Source organism: Lepidochelys kempii, chromosome 2 (assembly GCF_965140285.1).
Source record: "Lepidochelys kempii isolate rLepKem1 chromosome 2, rLepKem1.hap1, whole genome shotgun sequence".
Classification (NCBI taxonomy): Eukaryota; Metazoa; Chordata; order Testudines; family Cheloniidae; genus Lepidochelys; species Lepidochelys kempii.
The window spans coordinates 81,427,851-81,452,108 of record NC_136381.1 but is presented as its reverse complement, the minus strand read 5'-3'; the positions used below and the strand labels follow the sequence as shown (position 1 = coordinate 81,452,108).

The 24,258-nt window shown below is 40.1% G+C and overlaps 2 protein-coding genes across 6 annotated transcripts in view; one reads left to right on the top strand and one right to left on the bottom strand.

Moving 5' to 3' along the window:
* Positions 1 to 7: 7 nt before the first annotated feature.
* The window catches only part of TTC39C (tetratricopeptide repeat domain 39C), a 61,126-nt gene continuing 36,875 nt past the window's right edge, over positions 8 to 24,258 (top strand). For 2 of the 5 annotated variants that reach the window (XR_012157238.2, XM_073331367.2), the window contains exons 1-4: positions 10 to 326; positions 15,985 to 16,033; positions 17,653 to 17,781; positions 24,086 to 24,200. Coding sequence is in view for 4 of the 5 variants with exons in the window: in XM_073331367.2 (XP_073187468.1) it covers positions 190 to 326; positions 15,985 to 16,033; positions 17,653 to 17,781; positions 24,086 to 24,200 (430 nt within the window). In the remaining variant the exon portion in view is untranslated. Of the gene's footprint in view, positions 327 to 6,847; positions 8,136 to 8,249; positions 8,364 to 15,984; positions 16,034 to 17,652; positions 17,782 to 24,085; positions 24,201 to 24,258 lie in introns of those variants that run through there. The other 3 variants (XM_073331369.1, XM_073331370.2, XM_073331368.1) reach the window with 3 other exon arrangements.
* OSBPL1A (oxysterol binding protein like 1A) overlaps positions 18,945 to 24,258 on the bottom strand; it is a 209,399-nt gene continuing 204,085 nt past the window's right edge. The window contains exons 34-35 of the mRNA XM_078851540.1: positions 20,411 to 20,524; positions 18,945 to 19,691 (exon numbers count right to left, since the gene is read on the bottom strand). The gene's annotated coding sequence lies outside the window, so the exon portion shown is untranslated. The remainder of the gene's footprint in view (positions 19,692 to 20,410; positions 20,525 to 24,258) is intronic.

Genomic DNA, 24,258 nt, shown 5'->3' with positions numbered 1-24,258 from the left:
GGCTCCGGCACCGCAGCGGGCACTACAGCGAAGGAGCGGCCCAGGCTCCTCCCCCTTCCCCCTCCCCCCCCCCCCGCGCATCCCCGCCCTCGGGGTCTCCCGTACGCGGCGCCGCCGGCCGGCTCCCCTCCCGCCTCCATCCCGGCGGAGGTGACAGGAGCCCGGGGGAGCCGGCTCGGTCTCGTCGCCATGGCCGGGTCGCAGCCGCCGCTGGAGGACGAGGAGTCGCCGCTGCCTCTCGAGGACGCGGAGCTGGCGCTGGCCGGGATCAACATGCTGCTGAACAACGGCTTCCGCGAGTCCGACCAGCTCTTCAGGAAATACCGGTACCAGCCTCCGCCGGGCCCCTCCGGCTCTCCCTGCACCTGCCTCCTGCCGCCCCGAGTCCTCTCTCTCCCCCCCCCGCCGGCGAGCCGGGCTCCAGGGGCAGGGGCTGCTGCCCCCCCCCGGTCCTCCGCCGGCACCAGCCGCCCCGTCCTCAGCCTGTGTCCCGGCCCTGGCCCCAGCCCAGCCTCTGCCCCGGCTCAGCACCTCCACTAGCGGCCCAAGCGCCTCGGCCCCCGCGGTGCCTGTGCGAAGCCGCCTCCGTTCTTCCCAAGCCGCCTGGCCAGCCGCGCGCGGAGCGGGTGGTGCGCTCCCGCCTGAGCTGGGGAGGCGAACATCTCCTCCCCCCCCACCCCACCCCATGGCGGGTGTGGGGCTACCAGAGCACTTCCTTGTGCAAACGGTTACTTCAGGAGGCGGTTTTGTGATGCCGTCAGGCTGTTCTCTCAGTTCCCTAGGGCAGATTAAGCACTGAGCGTTACATTTTGTCCCCCGAATTGCTCTGCAAGAAAAAGATTGCCTCTGACTCTTAACCCTTGCACGAGAAGTGAGCATTCACAGATTTAGGTTAATAAATCTTAACTCTAGGAAAACATTTCAATCTGTGACATTTGCAAACTGTTAGTCTGTATCACCTGATTTGACAGAGGCGAACCACCATTTTAAAAAAAAAAATATGAAAACCAGGGGAATTTACCTTTCCTTGACAGGCACTTGTAAATCTCACAAATGCTGATGAGTAGCTATGCATGTGCACAGAAGAATAAACAACAAGATTTGCTTAATATACTTGTGTCATCCAATGAAAACATCCTGAGGATTTTTATCTTTTAAGATTATATGTGTGTGAGTGACTTGGATTGAGACTAGATAGTGACAGGAGGTTCTTGAATGCTAGTGTGATGAAGCCATGAAATAACAAGACAGTGTGTACCATGTGTTTGTATCTAGTTAAAGGAAGAGGTCACTTTCTAGAAATTACTTGGAATATAGTATTAACAGTAGATGTTACTCTATGTCTACACTAGTTTTAAGGTAGTTATGTTTCCTGTATAGTTATGGAAAGAGTTAATTCTTCTCAATAATTGGAGCTCTGGCATTATAGGTGTTGTTTTCTAAATTTAAATGCACCACAGTGCTATTGTCTGTACAGCAGAATATTCATTTAAGACCTAAATTGAGTTAAAAACAAGTCTGTGTTCGTGGTATTGCAAGTATTTCAGAGCCTTCCTTATTTTTTTCATTTACAAAAATTAAATTTGATACAAATAAAACTTTTTTGGGTGCAGAGGGAAGTGATGACTTAAGATCTAAAAATCTAGGATATTAAAAATAGTTTTTACTATGTTCCTGTTTCAAAATTTGTATGTATTAATAATTGTGTGTCCAGCAGATTGTTCATCTTGTTATAGGGAACCTTTGTTTCTGAAGTCTTCCATAAAATCTTGTTTTAGTTTTCTCGTTATTATAAATTGATTATTACAATTTAAACATCAAAGGGAAAATCAAGTTACATAGACTATTTTAATAAACTATATTTGCCTGGATCAAAGCTTCAGTCTTGTTCATATTATGAACCCATATTCAGTGACTGAAATGTCCCTCCTCAGATGTCTCAATCTGTTTTCCCTTGTGCTTAAAATGAGGTGCCTCATGATTCCATGCGATAGTTAATTTTTGACACTTGAGGGCTAATTATGAGCAGCTGGTCAAATCTGATTTATCTGAAAATGGATTGTAAGTGGTGTTATGATTCATAGGTTAAGAATCACTGTCCTAGTTGCAATTTTAACTGCAAAAGTCCAGATCTTTTGAAATATTTTGTTCCTAAATAATTTAAGTGATCGGAACTTCATGTAGAAATGAAAATGGGAGAGAATGTCCAAGGCTGACAGTTCAACCATAAACTCTAGATTTCCAGCCTAGAGATGAAAAAAGTTCAGGCATAAGGTATAATTTGTGTTTAACTTTTCAGACTGTTTTCCTGCCAGTTTTCCTCTTTTGTATGTTTGTGTCAGATATGTTTTTGCTAACCAGAACTGAAGAAACATCATTAACTTCCAAGTAGCTATCAGTCATTTAGCAATAGATTTTTATCCTTGTGTGCTTGAAAGTAAAGTCTTAGAAATAGCTCCTAATTGGGAGTGCTCTTCTAAAGAACAGCTTCTTGCCGCATTGAGAGACCTGCAGTTCGTCAAATTTAGAGACGGATGTTAATCTTATTGACAGCAGTGACGCTCAGAAAACTACAAAAGGGTGTTGTTGGTTTTTTGTTTTTTGTTTTTTGTTTTTTTCCCCCCTCTCTCTCTCTCCTCTGCTGGTAATAGCTCACCTTACCTGATCATTCTTGTTACAGTGTGTATGGTAACACCCATTGTTTCATGTCCTCTGTGTATATAAAATCTCCATACTGTATTTTCCACTGCATGCATCCGATGAAGTGAGCTGTAGCTCACAAAAGCTGATGCTCAAATAAATTTGTTAGTCTCTAAGGTGCTACAAGTCCTCCTTTTCTTTTTGCGGATACAGACTAACACAGCTGCTACTCTGAAACCTGTTTGGAAGAATGTGCATTTTGCATATTTATGCATATTTCTTCAAATACGTATTTAAACTATGGTAGAAATTGTTTTATAGCCCCCTCCATCCAGCTAGTTTAAGCTTTTGAAATAGACCTATGTCATTTTCAAATGGCTTCTGAAAATAGATTGATTTCAGAAAGAGTGAAGCAGAAATCAGTGTTTTTTATGGAAACTCTCTAGGGTTTTTGAAAATTAATTATGTAGCAAATGCTTTGACTTCACTAACTAGTTTAAAATTGCTCTTCAGAAATGCAACTATTTCATCTTTCCTCACTTGGCTCCTGAAAGATCCCATGAAGCATATTAATTCAGGTCTGTAATCCATAAATTCATAATCCGTTTATAGGAACACGGTGACAGTCTGGATGTGCCACTGAGTACATCATCCCAAATCAGTCCGAATTTTTCTCTCTCCCTCCCTCCTATCGCACATGAGGCCCTCTTCCCTCTCTCCCTGCATCCCCCCAGAAAACATGAGCTTTTAATACCACATATATTTGAAAACTGACCATAATTCAGTTCTTAAGGAGGGAAAATTGGATTGGGAATGAAATCTTAACTGGACCTCCCTGCATATTACCCCGTAAATCGGTGTTGGCTCTCAATGGATATTCCCTTTAACTCAGTGGCTCTCAACCTTTCCCAACTACTGTACCCCTGTCAGGAGTCTGATTTATCTTTCGTACTCCCCCAAGTTTCACCTCACTTAAAAACTGCTTGCTTACAAAATCAGACATAAAAATACAAAAGCGTCACAGCACACTATTACTGAACAATTGCTTACTTTCTCATTTTTGCCATATAATTATAAAATAAATCAATTGAAATATAAATATTGTTCTTTTAAATGTATAATTTATACAGCAGTATAAAGTAGTAATGGTCTATGTGAAATTTTAGTTGGTACTGAGTTCACGGAGTGCTTTTTAAGTAGCCTATTGTAAAATTAGGTAAATATCTAGATGAGTTGATCTACCCTCTGGAAGAGCTGAGTACCCCCAAGGGATACCCCTGGTAGAGAACCACTGAACTGACTCACAAGAGAGCTTATTTTTTCTCAGTATTGTGAACAGATATTTAAGCAAGAAAGTTACAACTTTTTTGTCTCTGTGTAAGCAGCCTATCTACTTGTAGATCAAACAAACTAGGCAGTTGAACTAATCTATCACACATCAAGTCATGCAAATAATTGCAACTGGAATGACTGCTTTTGTAAACTAATTGGCATCTTGTTGGGCCAAAACTTATGATTTGCCATATGTTAAAGCACACCTGACAGAGGATGATCATCGAGGCTTGAAAAATGAGTTTGATGCTAGTGAACAGGCAGCTTTCCTGGATGAATATAATCAACTTCTACAGAGACTTTTTTTTTAAAATAAAAGCTTAAATTCTAGCCATAGTGGTTGTCATGACAACCTTCTAAACAACCATGAACCAAATATAAACTGATTAAATGTTGTCTTAACTCTGCAGACAGATAGCTTCAGTGCCTTTCTGGGGTACTTGTACAGTAGAATCTCAGAGTTACAAATTGACCAGTCAACCACACACCTCATTTGGAACCGAAAGTATGCAATCAGGTAGCAGTAGAGACTGATTAAATATTTTTAACATAGTACTGTATTTGCTTTAAAGTACTAAAAAAAGGAAAGCAGCAATTTTTTTCTGCATAATACAGCTTTGAAACTTTACTTAGTCAATGTTCAATTGTAAACTTTTGAAAGAACAACCATAATGTTTTTTTCAGAGTTATGAACAACTTCCATTCCTGAGGTGTTTGTAACTCTGAGGTTCTACTTTGTCAGGTTGTCAGAGAATAAAAACTCACTGGAGTTTAGTCAGATTTCACTGATGCTGTTCAGGGTTTTTTGAGCAACACTGAAAATTATACAAACAGATTAATTTTATTCTTGTGCTTGTGAAAGCAACAATAGAATTAGACCTGGAAATCTAGTAATTGGAAAAGGGGACCAGAATCAAAGGCTGTGGGAGGAGAGTGTCAGAGTACCAATCTTGTGGCAGCAGATAGGCTTACAGAGAATGATCTTTTCCACCTTCTGCTAGCCACAGCAGAGAGTGGAAGGATCTTCAACTCTGACTCCTCCTAACTGGACACTGACACAAAAAATGAAGCCTCTGTGTGGGTCCAGTGCAGCACCTTGTTAAGAATCTAGCAACCCTCCCAAGACATTTGGCTTCTCACCTGGATGTTGCCCTTCTTAATCGTTTTGCTGTAAGTTGTGATAAAATTTTCAAGCTGTGGGTGCGTGCATGGGGAAGAAGTGGGGAAAGATAAATGTAAGAAATAAGAAAAGTGTGATAGAGAAACTTCCTGGGGAGAAGAGAATATAGGGGAGGATGTGGGGGAAGGTCTAAGGGGATAGCGGCAAAGAGGAAGAAGACGTATAAGAAAATGCAGAAAAACAGAACCATGATCTGCGTGGAAAGGAGATAATGGAGAAAGACAGGAAAAGAAGGTTAAAAATAAAAGTGAGATGAGTATAGTAGAACCTCAGTTACAAACACCTTGGGAATGGAGGTTGTTCATAACTTTGAACAAAACATTATAGTTCTTTCAAAAGTTTACAAGTGAACATTGATGTAAGACAGCTTTGAAACTTTACTATGGAGAAGAAAAATGCTCCTTTCCCTTTATTTTTTTAGTGGTTTGCATTTAACACAGTGTCACCATTTCTTCTTAGAAAAAAAGGTGAGGGTTAAAATCAGTTAAAGGAATCAAATACATACAACAATTGCAAACTTCTTGGATCAGCCTTGTAGCAGTAATGAAATAAACTGCTGGCTTGTTAAGTCTTCGGTCGCTTCGAAATCATTGGAAGTTCCTCAGTCCCTTGGTTAGAATGCTCCCATTAGTATAAGTCCATAGTCCAGAGGTTTGAGCAGGAAAAAGGCAAAATGGAGATGTTTCCAGGGCATTTTATGTTTCCAGGGCACATTGTTCTCACTGTGGATAATTACAGGGAACAAGATGGTGTTTCGAGTCTCATGGGCAAATCACATGTCCATTTATGCTTTGCTTAGTCATAGTAGAGGCCATCCCCCATACTCCAGTTAGAACATTCACAGGAAAGTCCATTAAGTGTAGATAGTATCAGAGGTAGCCGTGATAGTCTGTATCCACAAAAACAAGGAGGCGTCCGGTGGTACCTTAAAGACTAGCAGATTTATTTGGGCATAAGCTTTTGTGGGTAAAAAACCCACTTCTTCAGATGCCTGGAGTGAAAATTACAGATGCAGGCATTATTATACTGACACATGAAAAGAAGGGAGTTACCTCACAAGTGGAGAACCAGTGCTGACAGGGCCAATTCAGTCAGGGTGGATGTGGTCCACTCCCAATAATTGAGGAGGAGGTGTCAATTCCAGGAGAGGGAAAGCTTCTTTTGTAGTGAGCCAGCCACTCCCAGTCCCTATGTACCATGTGCCATGTACATTGGCCAAACTGGACAGACTCGACGTAAAAAAATAAATGGACACACATCTGACATCAGGAATGATAACATACAAAAACCAGTAGGAGAACACTTCAATCTTCCTGAACATTCTATAACAGATTTAAAAGTAGCCATATTTGAACAAAAAAACTTCAGAAACAGACTTCAAAGAGAAACTGCAGAACTAAAATTCATTTGCAGATTTAACACCGTTAATTTGGGCTTGAATAGGGACTGGGAGTTGCTGGCTCACTACAAAAGCAACTTTCTCTCCTCTGGAATTGACACCTCCTCAATTATTGGGAGTGGACTATATCCACCTGATTGAATTGGTCTTGTCAACACTGTGGGGTAACTCCCTTCTCTTCATGTGTCAATATAATAATGCCTGCATCTGTAATTTTCAGTCCATGCATCTGAAGAAGTGGGTTTTTTACCCATGAAAGCTTATGCCCAAATAAATCTGTTAGTCTTTAAGGTGCCACCGAACTCCTTATTGTTTAAGTGTAGATAGGCATCTTCCATTGTGAATTAAGTGATCTTTGATGGGTCATTCAACTTGAATAGTTCCTTCAAGAAGTGCAGGCTAAATACCTTGTGGATGTTACCACATAAGCAAACATTTGAAATACAGGTACATAGTTAATATCCATAACTTCAGATACAAAAGTGATACATGCATACAAATAGCATAATTATATTCAGCAAATCATAACCTTTCCGTAGACACCTTACATGACATACTTTATACAAGATTTGTTGCAATTATATAAGTGGTAGCAACAATGATCTACATGGTCATATTTTATCAGATAACATCACACACAGCACTGTACTGTATTTGCATTTTTTGGGTGTGTGTGAGGGTCCTCTGCTGCTGCCTGATTGCACCAATTCCAAATGAGGTGTGTGGTTGACTGGTCAGTTCGTAGCTCTCGTGTTCGTAACTGAGGTTCTATTGTAATTCTGCTTCATTACATTTTTTTTTAAAAGTAAAATTGCTATTGTTGCAATGAAGAATAGTACACACATCTCATTCCTTTAAATCGCAAAGGCACTGCTTTTGTGGGAGGATGTGGCAACACTATACTCTTGCTATTTGGCTTATTCCTTGAGCTATTAGTCTCTGGATGGATTAATCAGACCATTGTAGTTAGAAATGGAAAAGACCTATTGTAGTGAGTTTATGACTACCTTGAACAGAGCATGGGCCATTCTAATCCTTCTTTTCAAATATTTTTTTTAAGTCCCATGTTCTGAGGCATCTAAACATAGTAGTCTAAAAACTAGTAAAAGAGAAGAAACAAAGCCCAGTAATAATGACATTCTTTAGTAATTCCAAGAAAGGGTAACAGAAGGACAGTCCACAAAAACAAGCATCAAACTCCTCATTCCAGAAGAGAACAGAAGTTGAATTTAAAAGAGCAAATAAAGCATCAGTTAAGGGTTGAAATGGTATTTAAATGAAATCAAAAAAGAGGGGAAGGGAGTTCCAAAGTGCTCAGGCTACAAGGTAAAGAGCAAGATATTTAGAAATAGCAATAGGAAAACAGTAAGACAGGAAGGACGAGTTACAATAATAGCAGTGAATATAATTGAGATTTTTTTTTAAAGTGACAGTATAGAAGACTGCAAGACTAGGGAATGAAGTGAAGGGGAAGGCATATTAATACTGAAGCAAAGCGAATATGAGACTTGCTGCGTGCTTTTTTGGGACAGGCTGAAGAGAGACTTTTGGAACACCATCATAGGTAGAACTGCAGAAAATGAGGTAAAAGCTTGCAAGCACAAACATCAGAATTTTCACTGTGTGGGTAATAGAAAAACTGCAGCTAGATTTTAAGATATTTGTAAGATTTAACATGAAGAAACTTATTGTTTCAAGATAACACAAAGCTTCAAAGCAGTGACAGCTGAATGATGGGAGTTTTGTCCATTGAAAAGACTGCAGTGGCAATGAAGAAAGAGTTAGAAGAAAAGAGCTTCTCTCAGATTTAAGGTAAGAGTCAGTACGATGACCGTTGTCAAACAAAAAATAAGTTAAATGTCTTTAATTTTTTAAAGAAATTTTGAGCTTGAATGGAAACTAATTCTTCTTGTTTTTCTCTTTCTGCATAGGTGGCTTTTACTAAAAGAAGAATGACATCAGTGTCTTTCATCCAGTGTTGATGTGTGGGAGGATGATTGTTTCTGCAATATGCACAATACATTGCTAAGTTAATTGAAAGACATGTACCTTTTCAGTACTATTTACTGAAACTGGTCAACATATGTATGTTACAGAAACCAGGTTCTAGTGGTATCTGAATGCCAGCACTGGAAACAGTAGTGCCAACTACTGTGACTATACAATAAATTACCTTGGTATCTACTGGTCATGAAAAGTATCAATTGTGTGTATGTAAGATATATTCTATAACTAGTACTAAAACAAACTTTAAAAGTTAATTAGGCAAATGTAAATTTTAAACACATTTTATATTTCCTGTTTGCAATTAATATGTCATTAGGAAGGCCCTTTTTAACTGGTGATACTGCTGATTCTGCAATATTAGGCCTCCACTGCAGTTTTGACAGCGGGACCCCCACCATGTGCGTGGCTCTCCGTGAAAGTCCTGGCTGCCCAATGTGGCTGACAGCTGGGAGCCCCAACCCAATGTTCCTGTTATCAGCTCTGGGTCCCCATTCACAGCCCTGGACAACTGACAGCAGAAAAATCACAGAAAAGTAGTAATGGATATTATTACTGCAAATAATAAGGTCCATTATTACTTTCCACAATTTTCTATGTCTTGTCCGCAACTCAGCTGCAATGTTGTGACAGTCATCCCACATTTCAAGTAGGTCCTTAGTCATTAGACCAAAATCTTTCAGCTCCTTAATTCTGATATGAAATTGCTAATACAGCTAATTTTTGAATAAAGTGTTTAATAGTGTACATATGTGTCTAATGTTTTCTAAGATTATATTTGTATTTGCACAAGCTACATTAAAATCCATTAAAGGATTATTCACTGTTGGCTAAACAGACCAAAAAGATGTATATATTTTGTTTGTGAATGTTTTGTATTCCTAACGATTTGTTTGCCATTTTGAAAATGTCAGTAGGTGTTATCCAATCCATCCATAAGTTTAGAAGGAATAATATTTTAATTTTCATTGTTAGCTTGGGAAATATTTAAAATTATCTTCCGGAACAGATGATACATCTTGTATTTGTTTGTGATCTTCTGGTGGTGTTTAATTATTTGGATTCATTGATGAGCCTATTTTCAACTTCATAATCTCATCAGTCACATTCTAATGGACTCCAGAATACATTTCTAGATACTGCTAAATTAGCAAGTGGGGGGAAGGTCCTTAAATAGTAGGTGAATATTACTTGAAATTTTGATCTGAGCTAAAATATGGCCGCTTTTGGAACTTGTGTTTGTGGAAGCAGGGAGTTGGTGGTGTGTTTTAATGCCAGATTTCTGGAAAAGTCTTAAAATAACGATGTACGTGGTGCTAGTATTTCAAAAAACATACATAAAATCTTGGTTTCATGTGCATTTTATTAATCACTCGACTGGTAAGAGATGGGAGGCCTGCTGATTCATTGTCCATGCTCATTTCCTCATATCTCTCATCTCTTGACAACTTATGCTCCATGACATGGAAGACCAGCTGTGGAAAAAGTTGGAAAACTTTCTGAAGCTCCAGGAAAAGAGGGGGGTGGCAATCTGTTGATATAATTGACGATTTAGCAGCTTTCCTTCTTGCTTATTTTCACACACGTATGCTCTTGTTGGGACTGTTCAGAGGTTTACAGTCTTGATCAGGGGGACTTGAGTTTAAAAACAAAACAGGGCAAATTAATTTTTTTTTTCCTGCATGTGTCCTGCTGACTTTGAACAACATCAGAACAATGTGGAGGGTAGGGTTTCTAGCCCTGCTGGGTAGAATTGGTAGACCCTATCCAGACCAGCAAAAACAAACCAAAAAACCCCCTTATCCTATAGCAGTAAGAAGAGAGGCAGAGGAAACGTGCATAATTGGGGGATGTACTAAGCAGAAAGTACAGAAATGAGAAAAGTTGGAAGTGTGTGTGTGTGTTTTGTTTGGGTTTTTTGTTTCTTTTGGTCAGCAAGAAAAATGCAGTGAGGGGTAGAAGTGTAGAATTTCATGGGAAAGGATGTTAGGGAACCAGGCTCTGAGAAGTTCGATGCCCCTGCAAGGGTGGGGGAGATGAGCCCTAATCGTGCCTCTGTTATGAAGAGACCCAGAGAAGTGGCTTGAAGACTCTGCTGGAAACCAGGACTTAACAGGAGCAGGGGCTAGCTAAAGGAAGCTGATCTTTCAACTTCCCTCATCAAGGGGTAAATTCAGATTTAGAGAATAGAGGCTCTTTCATCTAGACAGTTGAATCCCTCAATCAGGTTTCAGAAATAACCTTGAATGAATGAAAATACACACTTAGTCCACATAGCTGCCACAAGTTAATAGCTTCCCTTCAGCTTCTTTGGAGAAAACTTCACGTTGCATTTGCTGCATCAAAATTATTCTAGGGACTCTTGTTTTAAGACTAATGATACTACCTACTGCATTATGTGCACATAAATACATGTCCTCTTCTCTTGAAATCAATATTACAAGAGAGGTAGCTTAAAACCCTAGAAAATTGAATTCTACAAATTTCCTCAACTGTAGAGTTACTCTTTTACGGTGCTGCTTCACTGGTGATAAGCTATTGGCCATTCTGAAGGCCACTCACTGGCTTGAATTTCACTGCTTTCTGGCAGTGGCTTGCAGATTTTACAGCTATCCAAGTTGTCACTTGTTTTGCAGAGGCAACTGATGCTCAAGAGCCATAGCATCCTTGCATATAATGTGGTACCGTATATAAATACTGTCTGAAAGTCGGTGTAGACTCTGCTGAAGCTATCATGCGTTAAACCCACATTTACAAAAGTATTTAATTTCTGTAAGGAGCTATCAAACCTTACATATAAAAACCAAATGAAATAATTCACGGAATATTTTAATGTACAACAATAGAGTACACAGGTAATGGAAAAATAGTGGTGCATGCATCAGAGGCACATAGTCATGAATTTGACTAAGCGTAAATCTCATTTTTATGATCTCTTTTCTTCTTAAAATGCCTTAATTGTTGCATTATTTTCACCTAAACCCCCCCATTCCTCCAAAAAATACTATTCCTAGTTAAAACTAAAACAGGAGGGGGAAAGGGTAGTCTTGATCTCTCCCCTGAAGCATTGGAGACAAAATTAGTAAATATATATAGAAAGCTAAGATGCCATCACTAAAAATGAACTGCTGAAGTAAGCAGTATTTACAGTAGTCATTCACATGAAGAAATGGGCGTCTATGTAAATTTAGAATCTTATTACTTCAATAGCAGACACTTGCATTAAAGTGAGTAGAAACAAGTTAATAAAGGGACATTGCTGTGAACTGCTACTTATTAGTCTATGTAGCTTGTATTAGTAAACTCAGAAGTATGAAAACAGTTCTTTTCTAGCTGGTTTTTTAAACTACAAAAGTGAGGGTAAATGGAGATAAGACTGAAAAGTATATGGCATCGTCTGAAGGAAGGACTCTTTAAATGTAAATTTGGAGAGAAGATTAAGTATTAGTGGTATCATAGTGACTACTACAGTATCCCAGGACTGTAGGAACTAGCTGTATTGGACATGTAACCTAAGAAAGCTGGGTTTGATCAAGCCTGGCATGGTTTCCCTTCTGGATGAGCGTGGTGATAAGTATCGGATATAGATTGAAAGGAAAGTCTCAAAAATGTTGTATTTCTAAATATTGTGGAATATACTTAAGTAAAATAAGGGTAGAAAAAGAGAGAAGACCAGTGAATGATGAAGAGAAAAGAATGGTTGTCACTTCTGCCTCTGCCCTTCAGTTCCAATTTTTTCTATGACAAATGCTCTATTCTTTCCACAAACCATGCTTAAAACTCTGATTAACATTAATTATATGAGTTAAATACATACATCAGGGAGGGGCAGAGCAAGCACCTCTCTTTCCTCTGAAACAAAATTAGCTATATTAAGAGCCCTAGTGAAATGAACTACACTGGCATAATTGAATTGTGGCATCTAGCAGCAGTACTGTCATTAAGATAATGTAAATAGTTGTTAATCCTGTTTTTACACGATTTTACCATAAAAACACATTCTGCTTTGCACCTAGATAGCCAAAGTAATAGTTAAGGATTTTCAAACATATTTCCTTACTACTTTAATTTGCAACATCTTTTTGAGGTTTATAGTTGTGTTGACTTCAATGTAATTTTGAAAATATGTTGCAAAATATTACTTAACAAATCATCTACTGCACAGATACAACCTAATTTTTTTCACCTGTCTTCAACAAGCTGGGTAAGGATTTTTATAACATTGTAAGTAAGCTATGATCCCTTATAATATAGTAATTGCCTAAGGAGAATAACTGATGAAAGAAAATAGCCTGTGACAGTATTGATTTTTTTTTATATATCTTTTTCGGAAGCACGGGGAAGTCTTTAGAAATAACTGGCAATGTTTACAGAATGCATTTGAGCAGACAAAGGGCAGGAGAATTGGTGTAATACTACTGTTTTACACAAAAAAGGTGATACATGAGAGCTAAGGAACTAAAGACTTATTGATCACTAGTTTAGCACCTAGAAAGAGATCACCAGCATACTTAATACATAATTTCACTGTAGTAATTGATCTCAAAGACAATTCAGCAATTGGATTTTTTTCACTCTTGACATGTTCATCTTAAAATATGGAATTTAAGTAAAACTTCTTATAATAAGTTCCTGTTTAAAACTGCTTTAGCTCCATATTTCTTAAATGTTATGTTCACTTGAGAAATGTACAGTCACATGAGCTTCACAAGATTATTTTGGGAAAAACAAAACAAAGGGGAATAGAATAAACTACTGTAGCACAATCCCCCTGCAAGTCTTTGCAAATTGTTTAAAGATGATAGGTGTTCACTCCCCTTCATGTCTTTAAGAAAAAATCATCCTCCCAACCGTATTTTAAAAAATACAACGTATATTGAGGCACATTTCATTCTAGTTCAGTGTTTTCCTCTTAAATTCCAGGAGAAGCACTCTTCTGAAGTCAGTAAATCTCTTTCCAACACTTTACTAGCTAATATTTTTTATGGTGATCTATAGTTCAAAGACATAAATCCTCATCAAGAAAATAGCATTGATGCTTGACACCATCAAAAAGAATGGTGAGGATAACAGTGTTAATGTACATTGCTGGCTAGGAAACCAGGCTAACAGATGCGGCAAAATGAAGTGACAGGCAACGTTAAGATGATTATTAAATTACAATGTAGAAATTATGTGAGTGCAAAGAATTGGAGAGATTGGGTAAAATGCTGGAAGTCTAATCTGATGCAGGATGAATGGGAGGGAGTGAGGCTAGAAGTATTGGTTGCTCATTAAGAACTAATAATTTAATATCTTGCAGATTAGTGTAAAATTACTCATACTGCTATAAAGACCCCAATTCAGGAAAGCCTCTATACTCAGAAGAGTACTCAAGCAGGTCACTGGAATTTAAGTAGGAGTTTTAGGTGGAAGTGTCACTGAAACACACGTAACACGTGACAGGTTTCTACTAGCCTGTAACACAGGCTCTCTGTAGAGCACAGTTTAGATACTAAATAACAGTGATATTTCTGGTGGCTACTCTCTTTGTTTACCTGTCAATAACATTCGGGAGATTAAAATAGCTAGAATGTTTGTTTGAAGTGTGTTTTTTCCTCTTGGATTTTTTTATATTGGTATATTTATTTGAAAAACCCCACAGCAAGAGATTTATATTATAAAATATGTATGGGTTTATATTTACAAATGTTGTATCAAACACACTCTAATATGTATTTGAAGTGTAGGTTTTTCAGTTCTTGTTTCCATCTCTTATTTCCCTCTCAGTCCTTTTTCTCTCTTGCTTCCTCCAAGCTTATTTGCTTTATTGTTACATATAATACATAAAGTAAAACATGGGTAAACTCTGAAAAACCTGCATTGATATCTTGGCTTTCTGAGACCATCACAAAACATTCTAGTTTTACTGATATGATAATGAAAAGGATGATGATATTTATTTATTTTTACACATGGGAAAACAAATTATTTGTCCAAGGCCAAACAGTGGATCAGTTGCATTGCTGAGATTATAACAAGAGTTCCTGACAGCTAGCTCTATGTTTAGCCATAGACAGGGTTTTATAGTAATTGCTGTGGTCATTCAGTCTGAAACCTGACCCAGGTACTGAATATAACCTGACTGTCTGTTTGGCCTAGGAATTGCTGTCACCCTCATGGAATTAGACCTTAATTCCCATGAAACAAGGAAAACCTTCAATGATTTACAATTTCTTAATTCATTTACTAAAAATTAATGAGGAAGACTTCTAACCTATTTTAGATCTCTGGAACAAAGCAGATAAAGAACCAGACTTCTTATGAACTATCAAAATGGAACTTCAGGTCTCCAAGTCACGTTCTTGTTATATACACATTTCTGCGGTGTCCATCACCATATTACCTGAGCACTTAACTAGATGAAAGACACATTAGATACTTCTAGAAATAGAATACCAGGGAATATTGTAATCACTCTTACAAATAGAAATCCGTTCAGAAGTTGAGGGATAGGAGAAAACAATTAATTGGGCAGTGGGGTATGGCCAATCGCAGCATGGCTCACTGAAGGACATGCTGCCAGGTAGGTGTGAAATGCCAGGCAGTGAGGTGAGATCTTGATCCACAAAGTTGGTCCAAGATCAACAAGGATAGCCTTTGAGTTGCCTTCAAAACTATCATTGGAAGGCCATAACCTCTGCTACCTTTCTGGTCCCTGCTGAGGGATAAATCAGGCAGTACGTGCAAGGTTCTTTAACATCTGAGTGCTCACCCACCAGAAGGCTGAAATAGTGCAAGGCATCCCTCAATACCTGCTCTGTTGGGAGGGCTCCAGGCTGGAGAGTGGAGCCCCTAAAATAGGTGACATTGAGCAGGGAAAATGTATGTCTCTTGTGCCTCTGCTGAATCACTGTATCTCCATGTCCGCCCCAACCTTCAGGGATCCTATGGTTTTCTGGCCTTAGACCTGAAGTGGCCCTTTCCTAGCAGAACCCCCATGGAGGTCACTCTTAACATTTGTCCCAGATTTGCAACTGCATACATGCAGGTGAATTTCTGGCTCATGTGAAGCTCCATTGGATGCAGTTGCAATATCAAGGCTTGTCTCCCCGCCCCCATGGGCTAATATTTTTGGGGCATGGAAACCCTGAAAGACACACATTTTGCAGTTTCCACCACTTGTACTAGCAGGGGTGACTCAAGTCCAGAGAATTATGTTGAATTCTTTCCATCTTGTGGCTTTTTCCCTGGAGAGTATCATGTACCCACTTCTTCCACATTATGATCTTGCATAAACCAATTTTGATTTCAGAATTTGGTCTAATGAAGCAGATTTATTCCCAGACATATAACCCTTATTTCACATCAGATATTTTCTATAGGTGTGTGTTCTAGTAAACTGTATGTTTACATGTGATAACTGCATTTTGTTTTTGTTTTTTTACAGAAACCACAGTCCGTTAATGAGTTTTGGGGCCAGTTTTGTCAGTTTTTTGGTAAGTGGGTGAACAAATTGGGCAGAGAGAATTCATCTCACTGTTTGTATCATTGTTAATTTCCTTGTGGGTATATATGGTGCATATTGTCATTTGTTTTTTCTTGTTAGGCTCAACTCTTTCAGAATATTAAAATAATGTAGTTATAAAACATGCATAACTGATTATGTTGCATATATGGAATCTTAACTTGTTTTGCTCTTTTATGCGGTTTTAATTGGGAGTAAAGGGTTCTATAAATTCAACATCTCAAATTTATTAAATATTTACATGTTCCATTAAAAGCAAAAGCCAAAGACTGATTGTCTTGCTTTACTGAAAAAAATTAGTTATTGAAATGAAATTCATAAATTCTGCTTTGTCCTAGAAATTAACAGTTTATTATAAGTCTCATTTATCAGAATAAATTTATTTTAGAATAAAACTGGTGGACTTCATGTGAAAACATCTTAAATTAGTAACCTTTTTGAAGGTGCAGAGGTATTTGAGGACTAAGAACGCTAATAGACTAAAGGTTATTAATGTGTGACTGGTCACATTTATGAAAATGTGTTGAGTACATCGTATATGGAGGAAGAAGAGAGAAAAGGGATGAAAACGAGCTGCTGATCTAAAAGCATATTTAATAGTATTTAAGAAAGTATTTGAACCTCATTTTTAAGTTGACCTTATTGTGACTTGCCTGCTTAATCCTAGGCTGCAACCACATATAGAATAGTAAAGTTGTTTTTTGTTTTGTTTTTTAAATAAAAGATAATTTTATAATATTCCAGAAGTGCTTTTTTGAACATTAAATTAATTTTAAACACCTCAGTCTGTGGACTACATGACTTGGAAAGGCATATTAAAGGCGGCTTTTTCCCTCTTGCCTTAGGCCAACATGATGAAAATCTCTTAGGCTTGCTTATCTGAGTTGATTTACTGAAACAGTATAACAGCACAGTACAGCATCATTGTACCTTGAAAAACTTCTGCTTAGTTACTGTTCTAAAGATAGCTACAACACTTGGCATGCTTATGTCATCCAGAATTTCCATTAGACAAAGTATCAGAAAAAGAAGTCAGTTATCCTGAGACCCTCTTTAGCTAGGCTAAATGGAAGCTGAAATGTTTTTTTTTGTTTGTTTGTTTTTAACAAGAAGTATAGGGATTCTGCTCATTATCACTCATAATGCAGCGGGTTTTATTTGTTCTTGACTTTGAGGCATGTTATTTACGTGAATAAATTATATAAAACAGTATGTGCGCAGACACAAATTGAATCTTGCATAACAGTATTTGAAAGTGAATTTATGTAACATAATGCATTGTTCAGCAAATGTAATATGACAGTATTTTCAGTTCAATTATATATTAAACATTCAGTTTTGTTAAGAGAAGCAGAGTCAGCTAATAAGTTCTGATTTCAGTCTCTTGACATTTTAGTGAGGCACACTTAAATGCAGTTGGGCAAGGGGTGTATATATATCTAGCTGTGTATATGAGTCTTGAGTAGCAATTTAATCCTCAAATGTGTTTTAAAAAGACTTATTTTGTTTTTCTCTATAGTTACTGCACCAATAGCTGATGTAAATTTTCTTGTTTTGTCATTCAAATCTTTTGCATTTTATTTTTGAAAGAATGCCATGATGACATTTGAAGAAGAAAAAATGCAGTTGGCTTGTGATGATTTAAAAGCCACAGAAAAACTGTGTGAGAGTGAAGAAGCTGGAGTTATAGAAACAATCAAGAATAAAATTAAAAGGAATGTAAGTGGAGCATCTGTAAAAATATTAACTATTGTGTGCAACTGTTTGTGAAAACTTCCTTCTAGCTTTCCTTTTCTCGTTGGCATTCAAGAGGAGTTTTCATGGCTGAGCTGATGTCAGAACTGCTGTTGGGAATCTTTGTGGTATGTTTGTTCTCTAAAATTTCAGTTTGCATGACAGTGTCAGTTCAGATGGGCTGGCATATGGAATTCCTAGGTTTAGAGAGGCTAATTACCAGAGTGATGGGCATTTTAGAAATTTGAGAGAGATTTACCCAGAGTTGAGGACAGCTCCCATAGGGCCACCCATATGGTTGTCTTTGGTGGGTTAGATATTCTGAGTAATGTTGAGTAGCACAACCATCATCTCTTCCATTTCAATGCAGAGGCTATGCCATACCCATATTGGCATCAGAGACAGAGTGTTTAGTCATAACCTCACTGATTTTTGTGGTGGTCTCTGCTGCTGGTCTGCCCTCCCAACTGGAGTATCTGTCAGGTTACCAGCTGCTTTTATCAGCTCTTAGAGGAGGCTCTTGACTCTGGTTCCTCATTGTAACCTGGTGATTTTGGTGTCTGGATGTCATTGGGGTTTAATGGTGAGCTCTCAGAATTGAATCAGTTGGGCTTTGTTGAGATGGAGTTATCTAAGGAGCTACCTGGAGTCTGATTTTTTTTTTTTTTTTTTTTTGTACAAGGAATTTGTGATTCTACAGAAGAGCTGTGATTTATGCCAAGAAATATTGTGTCCTCTCAACATGTACTCTTTAAGGGACTGACCAGCTGCTGAATTATCTGATTACTCTGGATAATTATTTGTTTAGTTTCTATACATAGTAATATCTTGTGACACTTCCCAGGGGTAGCCAGTGTTGTGAGGCACCTCAGTGCAGCCTGCTGTTAGCCTGAGGAAGGCTTGTCTGTGCCTTCCAGGCATCAGCTCCCCAGCCCCACTGACCACAGGCAACACCAGCACTCTAGGCCTACGCAGGCCCAGCTCTCTCTACAGATAGGCACATTCCAACCCTTGAGGTCCCTGAGCATCCCTTTGGAGTGTCTGCCACTGGTTCACGAAATTCACTGCTTTCAAAGGAACAGTACATACCAGTTTACCAGTTTCACTTGAGGATCACTGCTCCACTTAACACACAGCACTTAAATATGTTTAGTCAAAATAAGTAAAAATTTATTTAACAAAGAGTAGAGATTTTAGAAGTAGCAAGTGAAAGTATTGGAAACACATGCTTACATATAAAATAAAATCCTAATGCCTTCTAGAGCCTAGATTTAATTAACAAGATACTATCTTGTCTAACAAAGTTTAGCTCACTTAAAATCTTTCTAGTACTTTCTAGCCAGGTTGACTCTGACCCTCTTTTCATAAGACAGAACACGCTGACAATTCATCTCCTCAGTGAAGCACCTGGGGTGTACTACAGTACCCCCTGGTTATATTTGAAAAAAACAGTCTTTACTCATAAACAAGACACCTTGTTTTTATTTTTTCCTGTAGATCTTTCATGTGACCAGCTAGAGAGATAAATGTCTACTACACCCATCCTGAACAGAGCCTGTTTATACCTTCTGAAGACCGATCTTAACTCCTGTACCTTAAGAAAAATAGTTTTCAGTATAGATACCTAATTCCTTAAATAACATCTGTACATGCATCTTGTAATGATTAGGATGTCCAGTGTGTTACTGGCTATTGGTAGAGACTTCATATGCCACCCTTTGGTGCATTATTATGTAGATATTAGACCCTTATGCACCACCTCTTATGCCCTCTGCCAGTTGACACTAAGGGGTCCCTGGGTCACAAATATCCAAAAGTCTTGTTTGTGATTGGGGCTCCATTATGCTGTACAAATATGTAGGAAGATGCATTCCTTCCAAGGCCTTGTCAAGGGTCTGCAAGGAGAAGGGATAGAGACATGAGCTTTTCTACCCTTCCACCTCCCCATTCACCCACGCAGCCCAGCCCGGCAAAGCATCCTGGGGGCTAGAAGCGCTCGTTTTGAAGGTGTGCTCAAGAGCAACGCCCCAGTCAGCTCCCCGTATCCACCTTGTTCTTTCCTTGACTGTCTTCGTACCTACTGTTTGGCCTGGTCACAGGCCACCTCAGACCGCTGGGTGCTGGACATAGTATCTCGGGGCTATACCCTGCAATTTTCAGCTGTCCCTCTCTCCCACCCCTATTCTTCCCCATCCCTCTTCAGGGACCCTTCTCACGAGCAACACCTCATTCAAGAGTTCAAGAATCTCTTGCACCTGTGGTCAATGCAGGAGGTCCCTCAGGACATGAAAGGAAAGGGATTCTATGCCTGTTACTTCCTAATCCCAAAAGCAAAAGGGGGCTTCAGACCCATTCTGGACCTGCGTCGCCTCAACAAGTCTCTGAGAGAGTTGAAGTTTCGCATGGTCTCCTTGGCCTCCATCATCCTTTCCCTGGATCCAGGAGACTGGTACGCTGCCCTTGACTTGAAGGACACTTATTTCCATATTCAAAGGTCTTAAGTGTTTCCTTCGTTTCATAGTGGGTGGACACCACTTTCAATTCACGGTGCTGCCCTTTGGCCTCTCTGGCCCTGAGAGTGTTCCCAGAACATATGGCACCAGTGGCTGCTTACCTGAGATGCTGAGGGGTCCAGGTCTTCCCATATCTTGACGACTAGCTCATCAAGGGCAGGTCTTGGGAACAAGTGCAGAGGAGCCTCGATCTGGTGCGTTCCACCTGCTGTGACCTGAGCTTGTCAATAAACAAGGGAAAAATCCACCTTAATGCCAGCCCAGTGAATAGAGTTCATTGGGGCAGTTTTGAACTCCACACAAGCCAGAACCTTTCTTGTGAAAGCATGTTTTCAGGCCATGTTGGACCTGATCTCCCATGTGAAGAATCACATGCTCATCACAAGTCACACCTGCCTGCGGTTGTTGGGCCGCATGCATATATGTGGTCAGTCATGCCCGGCTTCATCTTCGGCCTCCGCAAGCGTGGCTGGTGTCAACCTACATCCCCAACAGGCACAACCTAGACCCGGGTAGTCAGGATGCCAGATCACATCTGATTGTCCCTGGATTGGTGGTTGGATTCTGGGTCAGTGTTGGAGGGAGTTTCCTTCGTGGCCCTGTCCCTGTCAGTGACCCTGGTCTCCGATGCTTTGGACCTGGGTTGGGGAGTCCATCTGGGCGAGCCAAGCACCCAGGGCCACTGGTTGCGGGAAAGTCTGGCCCTCATATTAACATCAGGGAGCTCAGAGCAGTTCGCCTGGCCTGCCAGGCTTTCTTGCCCCACCTGAAGGGCAAAGTGGTGCAGTCCTGATGGACAATACTGCTGTGATGTATTACATCATCAGGTAGTGCGGAGCCAGGTTGTTGGCCCTTTGTCAGGAAGCTCTCAGCCTTTGGGACTTTTGTGTGCAGCATGCCATTTATCTGGTAGCTGCACACCTGCCCAGAACCAAAAATGTTTTAGCAGATCACCTCAGCAGGACCTTCTCTTCTCGCCATGAGTGGTCACTCCATCCGGAGGCAGTCAGCATAATCTTTCAGAGGTGGGGGACTCTCCAGGTGGACCTGTTCCCATCCAGGCAGAACAGGAAATGCCATGTATTCTGTTCCATCCAGGGGATGGACAGGGGCCCTTTCCATCCCCCAGAAAAAACAGAGCATGTGGTTGGGGACTCTGATGTATGCCTTCCCACCAGTGCTGTTCCTTCACAGGGTCCTTGTGACCATCAATCAGGACAGGGCAAAGCTTATCCTAATAGTCCCTGCATGGCCTTGCAAGCACTGATTCGGCACGCTGCTGGACCTTTTGGTAGCCGCCCCACTGCAGCTGCCTCTCTGGCCGGATTTGCTGTCCCAAAACCATGGCAGCCTTCTGCCCCAAACATGGAGGTGCTGTACTTGACACATAGTTTCTGCATTGCCAAACGCGGGCAAACGGGAATGCTCGGCCCGTGTTCGGCAGGTCTTGCTGACTAGGTGGAAACCCTCCACCAGAGTGACGTACCTGGCCAAGTGGAAAAGGTTTACATGCTGAGCCTCAGAACGGCGTATCCGGGCTGCGCAGGCCTCGCTGCACCTCAAACTCCAAGGTTTGTCCCTGTCATTGATCAAGGTCCACCTGGCCACTACATCCGCTTTCCATCCTTCATTCCAAGGCAGTTTGATCTTCGCTCACGACATGACGGGCCGGTTTTTGAAAGGTCGGGAGTGTCTCTACCCACACGTCCAGGATCCCGTCCCTCCCTGTGACCTGAATCTTGTGCTGTCGAGGCTCATGGGGCCTCCCTTCAAGCCTCTGGCTTCCTGCTCTCTCCTGCTTCTCTCCTGGAAGGTTTCATTCCTGGTTGCGATGTCAGCCCACAGGATGTCCGAAATCAGGGCACTTACTTCAGAACCGCCCTATAAGATCTTCTACAAGGATATGGTCCAGCTGCAACTGCACGCATCATTTCTGCCCAAGATTGTCTCCCAGTTTCATACTGGGCAGGACATATACTTACCCGTCTTCTTTCCAAAGTCTTGTACGTCAGATGAGGAGAACAGGCTACACACCCTGGATGTCAGGAGGGCCATCCCATAAGTCAATGAAGTTGTTCGTTGTGGTGGCGGACAGAATGAAAGGTCGCCCAGTTTCTGCTCAGAGGATTTCATCCTGGATCATGGCCTGCATCTGTTACTGCTATGAGCTGGAGAAGGAGCATCTGCTAGAGATGATGACAGCACACTCAAGTAGGGCACAAGCGTCGTCAGCAGCCTTCCTGGCACAGGTACCAATCCAAGAGATCGGCCGCTATCTGGTGATCTGTACACATGTTCGCATCTCATTATGCACTTATCCAGCAAGCTTGAGATGACGCTGGCTTTGGCAGAACAGTGCTGCAAGCTGCAAGACCGTGAACTCCGAGCCTACCTCCATTGACACTGTTTGTGAGTCAGCGAGAATGGAATTGACGTGAGCAAGCACTTGAAGAAAAAACAGTTACTTGTCTTTCGTAACTGTTGTTCTTCGAGATGTGTTGCTCTGTCCATTCCATTACCTGCCTTTCTGTCAGAGTTGCCGGCAAGAAGGAACTGAGAGGGCATATGGCCGATAGCACCTGATATACCGACACATGAGCGCAGCACTCAAGTGTGCACCACAGCTGACCCTACGGATACTGCTAAGGCAAAAATCTCCAATGACCACACACATGGGCGTGCACACCTAGAATGGAATGGACATGAGCAACACCTCTTGAAGAACGACAGTTACAAAAGGAAGGTAACTTTTTTTCAGAGTTGTATAAAATAACTCTTCACATGTCGAGTTGAAAAGTTGAGGTTTATTGTTGCAGAAAAAGGGTGGTTAGCCATGCTCATACAAAGTAAAAGATCTGTGTTCTTTAGAGGGTATACTATCTTGCTATCTGGTAATTGGAAAGATTTTCAAGGATGAAGGACTGCCAGGCCCAAGTCTCCTCGTTTAGCACCTAGCCATCGCATTTCTAGTGACTCTGAGAGTAACTGCACTTTTATGTATGCATAAATCAGTAAGTAAAGTATTATGCATGCTTAATACCTCTCTATATTGTAAGGTATGTGGAGAGTAACAAAAACTTCCTCTGGTATCTTTTAGAACAAAACATTTGTGTTTAACTGAGAAGTCTCTCAAGGACAAGGATCTTGGTCTTGTTTTTGTTTAATATAAATTTCTTTCCAAAAGCCCATCGACAGCTATGGCACTATAATAAATTAAAGAACACTAACTAGGGAACTTCTGAATGAAATGAAATTTGGTACTCTCTTTAGATGTGCTTTTCAACACTAAGGAAATCTGACATTGATAATAGAGTACGTAACGTTTAAGTGTAATTTTGAATAAATAATATGCTTGAAGTTAATTTAGAAATTCTAAAACTCGTATTTATATACTGTGCATTAATTTGTACAATTTTTCAGACTATTTAAGGTAATATAATTGAGCATTGTTGCTGGGGGGAAATTTTTTTTCTGGAAATGGCTATACTAAGTCAGGGAAATATTGCTATGTGTGTTGATTATAGACTAATCGAGTTCTAAAAAATATTTTTCCATATAATTTGATACACCCACTGTGGATTATTAGAGTTCTCATACGAATATGTTTAACTTGTTGGAAAATCAAGGTTGCCTGTGCACCAACTGTCAAAAGTGAAAGTCAAAATTGAAAGATTTATACAATATAAATTATGTGATTTAATAAATATTGCACAGATTATAGGAGTTTAGTTTGAAATTAAAATCATTTAAACCCTGCTTTTGTATATTTCAAACAGGCCGATGGCCGAAAATCTGCACCATCCATGATGGATCGACTACAGAGACAGATAATTGTAGCAGACTGTCAAGTTTACCTGGCTGTACTTTCTTTTGTAAAACAGGAATTGTCAGGTGTGGTGTGACTATAATAATAATATTCTGTCTCTTTTTTTCATAGCATGTAGAGTAG